This window comes from Rousettus aegyptiacus, unplaced genomic scaffold, assembly GCF_014176215.1.
Source record: "Rousettus aegyptiacus isolate mRouAeg1 unplaced genomic scaffold, mRouAeg1.p scaffold_m13_p_4, whole genome shotgun sequence".
NCBI lineage: Eukaryota > Metazoa > Chordata > Mammalia > Chiroptera > Pteropodidae > Rousettus > Rousettus aegyptiacus.
This window is the reverse complement of record NW_023416307.1, coordinates 153,085,807-153,099,943: the sequence shown is the minus strand read 5'-3', so window position 1 is coordinate 153,099,943 and position 14,137 is coordinate 153,085,807. Positions and strand designations below refer to the sequence as shown.

Sequence of the window (14,137 nt, the reverse complement as noted above, 5' to 3'; positions counted from 1 at the left end):
CAGTACACAGTCACTTATTGTCATCATCAAGTATTATGCACTGTGCATACCTGTATGTGATACACTTTCACACGACTGGCAGGCACTGGGTTTGTTCACACCGGCATCCCCACAAACACGTGATGCATCGTGACCTTATGATGACTGGAATTTTTCAGCTCCATGACAATTTTATGGGACCACCCTCATACACGTGATCCGTCATTGACTGAAATGTGGATATAAGGCACATACCTACAGGGTAAAATCTCAGACCATTCACAGTTTTGACACTTAAGTGTTCCTTTAAGAACTAAGGGCTCTAAGAGAAGACCAAATCCACTTAGCAAAAAGCACCATCTTCTTACCCCACACACACAAAAGAACACTCAGTAAATATCATGGTGTTGGAGAAATTGATGCAGTTTTATTGTCATGATAGTTTGAATCATTTTATAACAGTAAAATTTCAAATAATTTTATAGTAACGATATTTTTGCATAATTTTATAGTAACGATAAATTTTTGAATGATTTTATAGTGGAAGAGACACAGAGGAAAATAATTTCCACCTCCCCACACAGCTGACATTTTCATACACTCCATGGAAATTTCCCACATCTGTCCAGTTCTGGCTCAGACTGACAGAGAGCTAATATATGTCACTCGTGTTTTATTTTTTTTCCCTATTACTTTTAAAAAGTTACTTGAAATAGTAACTGGGAAATTAGGGCTGTTTCTGGCACGAAGGAGAGTACGAAGAATTTGGTTTGCTGGCAGACAGGGTTTTATTAACAAGCGCATCAAGCATCAAGGACGTGAAATCGTCTGGCACACATTTCTTTGCAAGAGTACCAGCAGCCGTCACAGCTCACACTTGCACACACACGGGAAGTGGCACACAGAGACAGCCTGCAAAGGACGGTGAATGCCAACTCTCCAAGGTCCTAAGCGTTCCGTCTTCCCTTCGTAAGTGTGACTTGAGCCCGCGGAGGCGAGGTGAGCAGCGCTTGCCGGTGATCAGAACTCCGTGACAGGTCCCTCAGCCACCCAGGACTCAACGGCATGACCTCGGGACTCAGCTGAAGGAGGTTTCATTGCAGCACTAACCATGGAGCGATGAAAGTCTTGCACTGGGGACAGGCCATGACATGGGCAGGATGCCATTCCGTGGTGAGAGATGAACACAGCACTCTTTAGTCAGTGACGGATGGGGGAACGGTATCAGAGAGACAAAGAGAATCCTGATACAGCAGGGCCACACTGGGTTATTGGCTCCCCTCAGCCCACCCAGGCAGCTTCTGACCTGAGGTGGGGTCAGGGCGGGAGGCGGGGTGAGTCATGAAAAAACTAAAGGGGCGAAATGAGCCAAGGGAGAAGGCTGGAGGCTGGCTTTGGGTCTGGAACCGGGCCATAATTCTCGTTCATCTAAAGTCCAAGAGGTGTCTAGGGGACTCAGGAAAGGCTATTGGCTCCGACGTTCACAACAAACATATTCACCCTGGCCTCCCAGGCCCTTGTGTTTTCTTTCTAGGTGCCTATAAATACAAGCCCATTACAGTTCTATTTGGCTAATAACTTACAGAATGTTTAAATACCAGACAGGCGAATGTCTCTCCACGGCGAGGGCCTGAGCAGGAGGGAACAGAAACGCAGAGAGAGTCCTGCCCGGCGCCCTCTCCGGGGACGCTGGTAACACGAGAAACCGCCACCCAGGTTTTTAGGCCGTCTGGAAATTCTCTTCCTCTTCTTCTTCAACATAAAATGCCACATTGACGGCGAGATCTGAATCACCTCAACCAAGGCCATTTTTAAATTCTTACTTACGAACAGGAATCACAGATTTAACCAGTGACCCCATCTGTGAACCAGTCATTGCTGCTTCTAACAGTGGCTCCCGGGCAGCTTTCTTCACTCCGCTGGCCTTGACAGTGGAGCAAAGGTGAGTCGGCAAATGCCGACATGTTCCCGGCCCAGCAGAGACGGGGCGAGACACGTCGGCTGGCCTCGTCTGCCCAGCCACCTTGCCGAAGCTGAACTGGAGGACTTGATGGCAAGAGAGTAATGTGACTCCAGGGGTCACGTCCCCAGCCCTGCGCGACCACAGGTTTTCAGAAGGCTCAGATCGTTGGAAGCATGCGGCCTGGGCCTGAAGTGACATCGGGCCTGAGGATCCCGGCAGAATGACACGAATAAAAATGGGAAACAATCCACAGTGCCAGTCCTGTGCCTCGTACAGGCAGCTGCTCCCGAAGGAGTCAAAACTTGGCCTACAAGTGGAACCGGGCCCCCTGAAGTCTGCGAGTCCCGGGTGCCTCCGGGTTCCGCCGACCGCCCTCCACGGCCCGGCCCCCCAGGCCTCTTGCTCTGGGTGTGAGGTAAGGAAACGGGGAGCAGAACTGAAATACCAAGGGGCACTGACGTCCTGTGACATGCGGGGCAAATTCTGCCTCTTCGGCGCAGAGGTGGCCTTGGAATCTTGCCAGTGTGCGGCCCTCCCTCCGCCCTTGCGACCTCGGGGAGCCAGCATGATGAATTGTGTAAGGCTGTAGCACCCAATTCCCATCGGCTCTATTCCCAGCTGACCCAGTTTGGTTCGGGTGGCAGTGCCCTGACCCGCTGGAGAAGGGCCCGAATGAAGCCAGAGGTCCCTAACACACCAAGGAGGTGTCTGAGTCCACTGCAAGGGCCGAATGCCTTGTTTCTCTGAGATTTGGTGAAGCTCTTATCTGTGAGGTATTTTTTGTGTGTGGAAGACTGAAAGTGGAGGGAAACAATTGAAAAAGAAAAAAAGAAAAAAAAAGCAGACAAAAGCAGTGTACCTTATACTGGTTTCTTCAAATGTCTTGCCTATGCCGAGAATAGGGCAAGAGAGAAACCTGTGAAACGAATATAATAACTTATCCTCAGGCACGCCCTCCATGCTGGCTTAGGGGTCTCACACACACACACAAACACCTCTTGTTTACGAGGGGCTGGCTCTTGGGACGCGGGCGGGCCCTCCAAACGCCCATCATTAGAGAAGCTAAACGGGCACAAGGAGGTGGCCGCGCGTGGGGTCCTGAGACCCGCCCTCACCGGAGCGACTCCCAGGTCACAGACTCTCAAGGGCTGTGGACGGGAAAAGGGGCAAACAGGGGTCAAGGGGGCCTGGCGCCCGCACCAAGCTCTTGCCCCAAAGCACACCCTGCTGGAACAGGACGAATCCCCGTCAGGCCCCCGGCTGCCTGGAAGGGAGTGGAGATTTGGGGGGCGGGGGGGACACAGAATGCTGTTGGTGGGTCACCTTGTCTCACTTATTCCAACACTTGACTCCGCTTTACCAGGAAAATTCTCCCTAAGATACAAAGCACAAGTTAAGAGCTTTTCTCCTCCCACAAGGCAATTAAAATTTGCAGCCATTCTACGAACTGAAGCTCTGGAGAGGAAGAAAGCCTTAAATCACGGTGTGTGTGTGCACGTGTGTGCACGTGTGTGTGCGCGTGCGTGTGCATGTGCACATGTGTGTGGACGTCGAGTGCAGGTAATTTCCTGGAGAGAAAGGGCCGAACACATCGGCAGCTGAAATCTCTCCTCAGAGGACACTGTGAAATGCGTTCAGTGCAAACCTTTCCCTCTGAAGTGTGCTGTTCCCAGAGGGGACAGGCCAGGTCACTGAGTGGCACTGATGGGATCTGTGACATGCCACCCGCTTGCTGGAAGGTCTTCCTGAGTAATGTGCTGAGGGCATGGCGGTGGAGAAAGGCACTTGGCAAACACACAAACCTGATGAGCAGGGGTCACCTCGGGGGTGAAAGGCAAGGCACCCCCACACCGGCGCGGGCACTCCCCCACCCCCGGGGCCACTGGGACTGCAGGCGGACCTCTCACTGTGCCCCCCGGGCCTCTCGTGCCCCCCGCGAGTCGGCAGGAGGCTCCGGCTAGAAGTGCTGGTGAAGCGCCGGGGCTGAGGGGCCTCTGTCCAGCCTCCGGACGTGGCAGGCGTGGCAGAACAGGTGGTCCTCCAGCGGGTAGCAGCGGTGGCCGTCCTCGTCATTCAGCTCCAGACCGCAGTCCTGGTGAGGCAAGAATGTCCGGCGGTGACGAAACCAAGCAGAGGGCTGTACGACCGACGCGGAATGCGGGTGCAGAGCGCCCCGCGCTCCCCGGGGGAGGGCTGGACCGCACGGTCCAACCCCCGGCCACATGTCACTACCGAGCACTCAAAACAGGGCTGCCCAGAAACGAGCCCGGGTATCACTGTAAATGCACACCGGATCCAAGACTTAGGACATAGAATAGATATAAAATATCTCAGGAAAACGTTTTACAGTGATTTTGGATAGATTAGGTAGAATAAAATACGGTCATGAAAATCAATCCCGCCTATTTCTCTGACGTTTTAGACGCAGCTACTAGAAAGCAAACTGCTCCTGTGACGGGACTCCGCGGCTCTCGAGTTCCAACTGGACAGCACTGGTCTGGAACACGCAGCGGGGACTGTCCACTCAGGGTCCCCTCCTCTCTCGCCAGCACCTGGGGCACCGCCGACAACGATTCCCAGCTATGTCTTCAGTGCTGGTGGTGGGATCAAGCCACCTGCCACCCACACCCCCGCACCACAGCGCAAAATACGTCCCGTCTCCTTCCAGGGGTGAATCTACTTTCTGGCTGGAAGTCCACGGCACTGACCATATTCGCACCGTACACAAGGGCTGCTGAGCGGCGCCCTGTGGCGGGCCTAACAGTCACGGGCACCAGTGGCTCCTTTAGCCTGAGGAGTGTGTGACGTGAGTACAGAGAAGACGCGGACGGCCCCCACCCACCTTCACAGCAGCCAGAGCCATCCCTGCTTCCCAGTGGGGGTTTCTTTATGACTTCCAGGGCTCAGCAAAGAGAGGGGCTCATAGAACAGCCTACGAGCTGGAGGGGAATCCATCCCCCAAATCACACATTTGCCAGACAATGTGGCCCCCAAACAGGACCTGAAATCCACACTCCCTGTGACTGTCTCGCTCTGCAGCCTCAAGGAGGGAGGCTGTGATGGCCTTGGGACTCGGTGGGTAGGATGGTGGAGAAAATAGTATAGACCTTCACGGCCTCAACGCCTGCATCCTCTCCAGCCTCACCCCACCCCACGAATCGGGCCCCACCCTGTTTCCTCCATCAGCTCTGAAGGGCGGCCCCTTGTCTGAACCTCGTGGGCCGTCACCACCCCGGTCCCCTGGGATGCTTTTCTCTTGGGCCGTCGGTCAGGCTTTGGGGCCTGGGCAGGGAGGGACCCACCTCGCAGTGGTAGCACTCCACGTGGTAGTCTCTGTCCATGGACACGACACGGACGGTCTCATCCGAGCCCTGGACCAAGAAAGAGCAAGAACGAGAGGCGGCTGGGGGGCTCTGCACGTCGCAGGGGAGTGAGCGTCACGTCAGAGTCTGACCTGACCACAGGGACGAACAGGGCACGAGACGGGCACCGGGCGGGGAACGCCAGCGAACGGGAGAGGGGCTTCTCGGCGAGCACACCGTTTACCTCGGAGGCGAGATTCTAGAAGGACTTTTCTTTAAAGGTGAAAGGACAGGACGCAGATCTTGGGAATGACCCCGGAGAGAACTCCAAACCAAGGAGGACCCCAGGAGCGGGTCTGGAGAAGCCTCTTACCTCAGGTGGAAGGATGGGAAGCCCACAGGCTGCACACTTGGGGGCCAACACCCTGGGAGGAGAAGCAAAGCAGCAGTCAAGTGCACATTGGGGTGCTCCTGGGAGACTCACCCCCGGGACCCGCCCGGAGCCCCACCTCCCGCCTTTGCTCTTCAAGTGAACCCCCAGACCTTGAGCAGACAGAGCCGACTCACTCTTGGGGACTGGCTTATGTAGCTTTGGGACTGTTCCCCAGTGGTAACGGGCACATTCGGGTTCCTCTCACTAGGGAGAGAGACTGTTTACTCTCCACATGGTGCCTGGTTCAGGCCCAGGCACCCGAGGGTGGCGGCGGCCACCTGAATCGGGGCCTTGTGAAGTCAGGTAACGCTGGAGGCATGGGACTTGCGGTTCTGATGTTTTTTGATTCAGTGAACATGATTGATTAATCAGCTCCAGTCTGCTCCGGCATCAGCTGAGCTCCCGGGGCCCCTCCTACCCCCTCACACCATTAAGCCTTTGCTGAACTGTGGATAACGGCACAAGCTGCCTGCGGATGGGCCTCAGCTGGCTGCCACCTGTCGCCCTGCTGAGCTCCAAGCCGTGCGGCTCATGCATGCGGCTCCCGGCCCTCCTTACTTGTGGTAATCTCGGACGCAGTAAATCCTGTTCTCCGAGTCCACGGTGAAGGGCACCCCGTCCAAACACTCGTTGCAGATGACACAGCGGAAACATCCGGGGTGGTAGGACTTCCCCAGGGCCTGCAGGATCTGGGGGCAGAAGGAACGAGGCCAGGACTCAGCGGGATGCTGGGGAAGGAGGGGACAACGGAAGGCGGAGGGACCGCGTGGGCAGTCACACCGCACGGGGCACGCTCGCTCCAGAGTTTCACTTGGACTAAGGTCAGGAGAGACGACACGGGTCAGGAAAGGCTGATCCGGTTACACGTACGAACAGGAGGAGACCAAACGGGATCCTTCTCCTGCACTCAGAAACCTTCGGGAAGGAATTTAAAGGGCTCTCTATCAAAAAAAAAAAAAAAAAATGTTTAAGGTTCTTTGCAGGAAATGATGCAAAGCAGGGCCACAAAAGGATCCACTCCAGACCTGGGAAGTGGGGAACGCACGGAAAGAAGAAAGAAAATTCCCCAGGAAAACGCAGAGCTCTGGAAAAAACCTCTTAACTCCAGCCTCCTGGGGCCCCTTCTAAGCAGCTTTGACTCTGCCACATGATAATCCAGAAGCCGTGACTCAGGCCCCGATTATCTCAAATCCAAGTACAAGCAAAGCCTCTTTGTTGTTGTTTTTAAACACACGGAAGAGAACGCCTCGCAAACCTTTTTTCCTCTCTCGGCATCATCTGATCTGGATGTGATGCCTAGAACTGAAAGTGGCCATCCTGAAACCAGGACAGAGCCAAGACGGAAGAGGAGAGATGGAAAGAGACTCCTTGGTGACGTCGGTGAGTCACCGAATTCACCCGGCACGGAACTGCCCTCCTCCGAACCTCTTGCTGGGTGAGATAAAACATTTTCCCTCTTAAGTCAGTGGTTCTTAAAGTACGAGCCCTCGGTCTGCAGCATCGACATCACCTGGAAACTTGCGAGAAATGCACATTCTCGGGCCCCACTCTAGAGCTCTCAAATCACTGACTCTGACTCTGGGGTACGGCCCCGCAGGTGGTGTTTTAATCAAGTGATTCCGATGCATATGAAAGTCTGAGTTAACCTGAGTCTCGGTTTTTCTATAATGTGAGTTGAAAAAATCTTCAGTGACTCAGTAGGAGATTCATCTCTGCAATTACCTGGGCTATGAAACTGGGCACAAACGACTGAGCTTTGGAACCAGCACCAGCAAGCCGGCACCAAAACACGCATCGGACAGAACAGTCGTCGGCATTCGGGAGTGGGGACCACACAGGGCGCCCCCAGAGAGGCAGGAGGAAGGGAGCCTGAAACTGCGGGAAGCCTTGTCAGTGCACTGTCAGACCTGTGGCAGAGACGGGCCGTGCCCGCTCCTTCCTGCCTCCAGGGGCCAGCCACGCCCCGCACACTCACACACGGTGCCCACCTCGCAGGACGGCCGCAGAGGTGCGGGCAGGACTTCCTGCTTCCCCAGCCTTCCTCTGAAAGCTCGGCTTCCTGGCTGCCTCATTCCCTCCAGGTTTTCGCTAACTTTCAAGGCCCCTCTCGAGCTACCACTACCGAAATAAAAAGAACTACGCTGGGCTGCCAAAGTCCACTTGGCCATTCAGACCCTGGGACGCATTTCACCCTCGGGCTAGAGCTGTCTTGGCAGAAAGAAACCCATAAATTAATTTAACCCACACTGTACCAGGAGCACGGCAGGATAAAGATGCCATTTTGTTGCACTCCGACTAGCTGGAATTATTATTATTTTTTTTATGTGGGAAAATGCCCAGCTCCACGTTGCAAACCCAGAGTATTTAATCTGTCTAGAACAAAGGGGGGGAGGGGCACGGACAGACAATCAAAACGAAGAGTTGAACAACTGGGGTTCTGCCGGAGAACCGAGAATGGTATCTGAAGGAATCTTTCTCTGCACCATTATAATTTTGAGCAGCAGGTAAGGGTTCTGTTTTTAAAACTAAGTGTCACTACCAGACAGACATTCACTAAGAGTTTGCAAGTCCTAGAGAAGGCCTGCCAGAATCCAGTGTGGTAAAGATTGTCTCCCAAACTCAATTCCTTCCCTTCTCGTACGTACAGGCTGCTCCTCACTGGAAGAAGGGAAACCGTCTTCCCTCCCCTTGAGTCAGGACTGGCCTTGTGATGTTCTTTGGTCAACAGAATGAGGGAGAAATGACGTTCTGGAACTTCTGAGTTAAGGATATAAGAAGGCTGGCAGCTTCTGCTTCCTTTCCCTTGCTGTAAGGAAGTCCGAGCAAGATACTAGATGAGATTAACAGCCCCAGGGAGACAGGCTTGGAACATGAGAAGTCGTCTTGGACATTCAACTCTCCCAACCAGCTGAACACAGCTGAGAAAGAGACCCAGCCAATGCCACTTGGAGCAGAAGAGTCGCCCTGCTGAGCCCTGACTTAACTCGTGATCCATGGAATCATGATAAATAATAAGTCACTGTTGTTTTAACCCACTAAGTGTCAGGGTGGTGTGTCATACAGCAATAAATGAAATACCTAGAGAAGGCTTAGGCTACCCGGAAGAATAGGGTATAATCACGTTTATAACTTTGGACGCTGTTGACCTCAGACATGGTGGATGTGTCAGAGAGATTCTCAAATCAAGGACAAATTCTGCTAAAGAGCAGTGGCACCCTGAGGAGGCTGGCAGGCTCTTGGGGAAGGCGGGGGGCGAGGGTGTGCAGCTCCTGCCTGCTCCACCCCCCAGGGGGGACTGGGTGGAGGGCCATGTTCCCAGGGGTGCTGCTCACAGGGCTAAGCTCTGCTGTGGTGTGTCAAAGCCTGGCTGACAGCAGGTTCTCTTCATAAACGGGATAGCTCTGGGTCACTGTTTTGTATGTGTCAACATAAAACCAGCAGAAATGAGTGTTTACGTCCCTTAAAGACATGCCTAAGAGTGTTCCCAGCAGCTTTATTCATAAATAGCCCCAAACTGGAAACCACCCAAAACCCCATCAACGGGGAACAGATGAACTGCTACATCCGTGCAATGGAATTCTACTTAGCAATGAAAATAAACTACCAACACAGGCAACAACGTGAATGAATCTCGAAAACATTTTTCTCACTGAGAAAAGGCAGATCCAAAGGACTCTACACTCTACAATTTTGCTTATATGAAGTTCCAGGACCAGCAAAACAAATCTGGGGCAAGAGAGGTGAGAAAAGTGGGTACCTTTCTGAGAAGGGGGTCTTGACTAGCAGGAGGCCAAGAGGGAACTTTCTAGGGTGTGGGATGATCCACGTCTTGATCTGGGTGGTACTTACATGGGTATATGCAAACAAATATTCATTCAGCTGTACGCTTAAGATGTGTACCCTTTATTCTATGAGCTGTTCATCAATATAAAGGTAACATTTTAAAAACAGCAATAATTAGTCACTTCCTTCTCCAGAATGAATGAATAGGTCAGCTTAGAGAGGGATTTCAGTCCTCTCAGCTAAAAGAATATTCTATAATCATTTTTCTCTACCCGGTACATTAAGGAAATTCTACAGGGCTGATCTCCAAAGGTGGACAGGACAATTTGATCCTTGAGACAGAATCAGAACGCTGTATTCTTTAAGCCCACGACCTCACTCTATAAAAAGACAAGGAAGGAAAAACTGTTCCTACTGAAGAGATAAAGATTCTGAGGCCCAAGACAGTTCAGAGAGCCGGTGGCTGAGCAAGAAACAGAACGCATAAAACTCTTCCTTGTTCCGCCGTTCCAGAACTAACAATAGTTCCCAAAAACTCATTTTAGGAACGGATCAAGCGGAGCTGAACACAGCGGATAATGCCACGTTTATCTGACTTTCTGCACCGACTCCGAGGTAGCAGAGAATTCTATAGAAACAACAGGCTCTGTTTGGCATCTCCCCTGGGAGGCCGCCAGGATCACAGGCGATCAGAGGGAGGCCCTGGTGATCTGAACAGCCCGGAGGTCAGAGCTTCATCAGAAGCACACATCATGTGCACTGGATGGATGAGGGTGCTGGTACCAATAATCGCCAAGAATGTGGGTGCTACTGGAGCAAACAGGCTGCATTGCATGGGGTCCACTTTTAACAAAACCAGCTGTAACCACAAGTCAAGATAACTGTTCTCAACTGTTCATTTCTTTTTTCTCTGAAAGCCTCCCCTCCCACCATGTTATGATCTTGTTGGACTGACCCAACTCACCATGTCCATGATCAGGTGGCCACAGAGGAAACACCTGTCAGCAGACTGCTGGAAGCCGGAGTACTGCAGAGGAAGCAGAAGAGAAAGGTAAACGCAGGCAGGGCAGATGATCCAGCCACTTCCCTGACAGTCACGAGGATTACGAGGAATTTCTTAGAAAGATCTGTCACTCTATTTGGGAACCTGTCATTCCCGCGAGGCCGACACAGCTGTGTGATGAATCATGGAATATTCTCTGCCACAAAAGCCACCACGAATACTAATACCAATTGCCCGAACGGCAGCTGTGTCTGGCACCCACGACATGCCAGGCTCTCTGTAAGAGGCTGCACACGGAGAGGCTTTAATCTCCAACCCGGCGGTTCTCGAAGAGGAGTTCCCTGGCATCACCCAGAACTTTAAGAAACGCACATTCTTGGGCTCCACCCCAGACCTACTGAATTGGGAAATGAGGGGGTGGGGGGGGGGCAGGGAAGTTGTGTTTTCACAAGCCCTCCAGAAGATTCTAATGCAAGTTCAAGTTTGAGATCACCACTCTAATTAATCCTTAAAATTCTGCAATGTCTATAGTATACTGCTTCGCAAATGGAAGCTCAGAGAGGTTAAGTGACCTTGTGAAAGTCACACAGCCTATAAAGAGTAAGAACAAGCCTCAAATTCAAGTCTGTTTCTGGTTAAAAAGCCAATACCTTTTCTAGTTAGCTTCAAAAAAATTCGATAAATATTAACTTTCTTACCTTACCAACACACACACACACACACACACACACACACAGCTGGAGCCTTGAAAGAAACGAGGAACTCTCTTCAGAAAACATACTGTACACTACGCACTGGAAGGTACTTCAAGTTTAGCTATGGCACACACAGCTTAATGGGGGGAAATGTAATGGAAAAGAAAGTGGGGAAAAGGAAAAGTTGGGAACTTTCCGCAACTCTTCCCCATGTAGCGGCGGTTTCGGCTGCCAGGCACCTGCTCCATTCTGGGGGTAAGGAGAGTTCCGTCTTTTCACCTGGGCTCCCGCCCCACGCCCACCTCACAGTCCCCACGATTCCCGTGGGGCTGACCCTCAGATCTAGCCTATCAGAGCTTCGCATTCCTCCAGCACCAACGATTTTGCCCAGGGATGGCGTGAGACCCAACGAGAGCCAATGAGGCGCCGGGAGCTGTTCGCAGCGGCTTCTCAGAGCAGGACCGACGCTCTGCAGGGCTGTCGCCACGTGGCCACCTTACAGTGCTCGAGACAGACGCTAACGGTGCGAGGCGGGGCCAAAACCGGAGGAGAGAATGACTCCTGAGGGCGCTGCTGGCGTGAATTTCCTTTTTGCTTAAGCCGGTCTGGGTTTGCTAGTCTGTGCCTGGCAAATGGGAGTCATGATGACCAGTCCACACATCCACAAAGAAGCTGGTCCCAGGCCAGCCCTGGGTCTCACACTCCTCACCCCTGAAATGCAGGCTCAGGTCAACTCCCACTCTCCATGCTCGGCATCGTGTTCAGATCCGATGATGTAAAGGTGGAGATGCATATTTTTCCCTCCCCAGGAGCCTACAATCCCGTTGGGGAGAAAGACTCCTCACCGGATGAGATGCTGTGCGCCAAGCGCTCTGCCAAGGCAGGCCCCGGAGACGGGGGCTGCACGGAGGAGGCGCGTCCCACGGTGGGGGATGCGGGGTGGGCGGCGGGCAGGTGCGGCGCGCAGGCGCGCAAAGTGGCAAGCCCCAGGGTGAGCGAGCCCAGGTGGGAAGGGAGGCAGAGCGCTTTTCTGCGCACGCTCTGAACCCTGGGGCTGTGCCCCGCCCCTCAGCCCGGTGGACACGCACATGTGGAGCAGACCCTGAGGCCAGGCCGGCAGAGCCGCGCTGACCTTGTGAGCTAAGCAGGCCCAGGGAGGACGTGGTGGCACAAGGCTCAGGGCTTGGCCGCATCTGGGAGAGACTAGAAATCAGGGGTCGAGGATGAACCTAGGACATGGTTCTCAGAGACAGGACTCAAGGCAAGGTGATGTTTCTGCTTCAGACGAGTGGGGTTAAGGGGCCAGGGGACAGTCCAGAGACTGTCTAGTGGTTAGTGAGATGTCGACAGTTGGCCTCAGAGGTGCTGACAGGGCTGGAGCCTGGATTTGGGGGTCAGTGGCCCACAGATGGACTGTCGAGGCATTGAGAGGCTGGGTCCTTGCAGAGGGCAGGTGGGGTGAGAGGTAAAGAAGGCAGGCCTGGGTCCCAGGTGTCAGGGATGGGTGGAGCAGGCAGAAATGGGCAAAGCAGCAAGAGGACAGGCCGACTGACCCTGACGTCCCTTCAGAGCCTGAAGCCCTGTGGTCTGTCGCTTGCCTCGGAGCGTGGGCATCTGCGGAAGGAAGGCCAGGACCCCCTCCTGGGGCAGCACAGCGGGGAGCCACCCTCTGGTCCTGGCTGGGGCCCCTCCGCGTCTCCACACCTGGTTCTGCTCGGGACTGCGGGGAGGGGGGCCTCAGCGACAAACTCACCAGGAAGTCTTCCTCGCAAAACACTTTGCCGTTGACGAAATAAAAGGCTTTCCCCCTCAGCTTCCGGCCTAGGAAGAAACACAGAGGCAGGGTCGAAAAATGTTACTATGCAGCGAACACAGAGAAAAGAAGGCAAAATCATTTCGAGCAGAAATAAACGGGCAGACCATGCCAACTGTCGATAAGTCTCCGGTTACTACAAGCAGCTGGTGGCCCGTGGCTGAGGCCAGGAGACAGGGCCCCCTGGGGTGCTGCCTGGAGGGGAGGACCACGGGCTGACTTGGGAATCGCCCTGCGCCCACTGCTCGAACCTCCCTGGTGCTGGGAAAGAAGCCGGCGAGGCATCGGTGACAGGACGCCCGGGGTGCACGCCGTCCTAGAGGGACTGGGGACCGGGCAGCAGTCCCTTTTGAAGCTGCCGTTTCCCATAGGTGTTTGGGACCATCGCCTTTAACACGTTCTTCAAGGGACGCTGGTGATGACCTATCAGGACACTCCTGTAAGTCCTACTTTCTTAATTTTCAGGTGTTTTCTCATCTGAACTATAGAAAATACGGATTGTGGGAAGGATAATGATTTTTCTTGTTTTCTCTTTTTCTAAGTGGGGGCGAGCGAGAGTGGGAAAAATCTGAAGCGCCCCAACTTCTAAGAGTAACTTTAGTGTCCATAAGGCTAGGACACGGACGAGAACAACTTATGTTATCAGTTCCTTTGAACACATGGGCCACGTGTTCAGGGTGAGCAGAAGCGTTTTTCTGGCTGACTCTGGGCCCCTTAGAGACCATTTCCTGTGCCAGGCACAAAACATACCTGACAGGCTCCAAAGGGAATCCCCCAAACTGAAGGAATTCAAAACACGAGTGGAATCTGGAGCCAGGGTCCATTGCACGAAACCAAAACCTCCAATGTCACAAACACAAACAGTGCTCCAGACACAGAGAAATCCCCTTAGCGAACCCCGAGTGTCCCCAGAGCAGGCGGAGCACAAGGGGACGGAGGAGAGACTGCCGACGTGGCCTTGGAGCGTGGACAGGACTCAAAGCATCCACGAGGGAAAGCCACAGAAAAGGAGGTGGATTTAACTAAAGGAGGGATTGAAGAGCTCGGTGTGAAAAACAAAAGCTCTTGTTCTAAGAAAATCTAGGCAGCTGTGTCTTTGACTTTGGCGCGGAACAGGATTTCTTGGGTAAGCCATAAAAAGCACAAATGGTCATACAAAGGTAGAG

The 14,137-nt window shown here is 53.3% G+C and overlaps 1 protein-coding gene across 2 annotated transcripts in view; it reads right to left on the bottom strand.

Moving 5' to 3' along the window:
- Positions 1-381: 381 nt before the first annotated feature.
- Positions 382-14,137, bottom strand: part of LIMD1 (LIM domains containing 1) — a 55,711-nt gene continuing 41,955 nt past the window's right edge. For both annotated transcript variants that reach the window (XM_036219923.1, XM_036219922.1), the window contains 6 exons: positions 12,912-12,979; positions 10,425-10,487; positions 6,236-6,366; positions 5,618-5,669; positions 5,245-5,313; positions 382-4,034 (listed from right to left, as the gene is read on the bottom strand). In XM_036219923.1, coding sequence (XP_036075816.1) covers positions 3,900-4,034; positions 5,245-5,313; positions 5,618-5,669; positions 6,236-6,366; positions 10,425-10,487; positions 12,912-12,979 — 518 coding nt within the window. In that variant the 3' untranslated portion in view covers positions 382-3,899. The remainder of the gene's footprint in view (positions 4,035-5,244; positions 5,314-5,617; positions 5,670-6,235; positions 6,367-10,424; positions 10,488-12,911; positions 12,980-14,137) is intronic.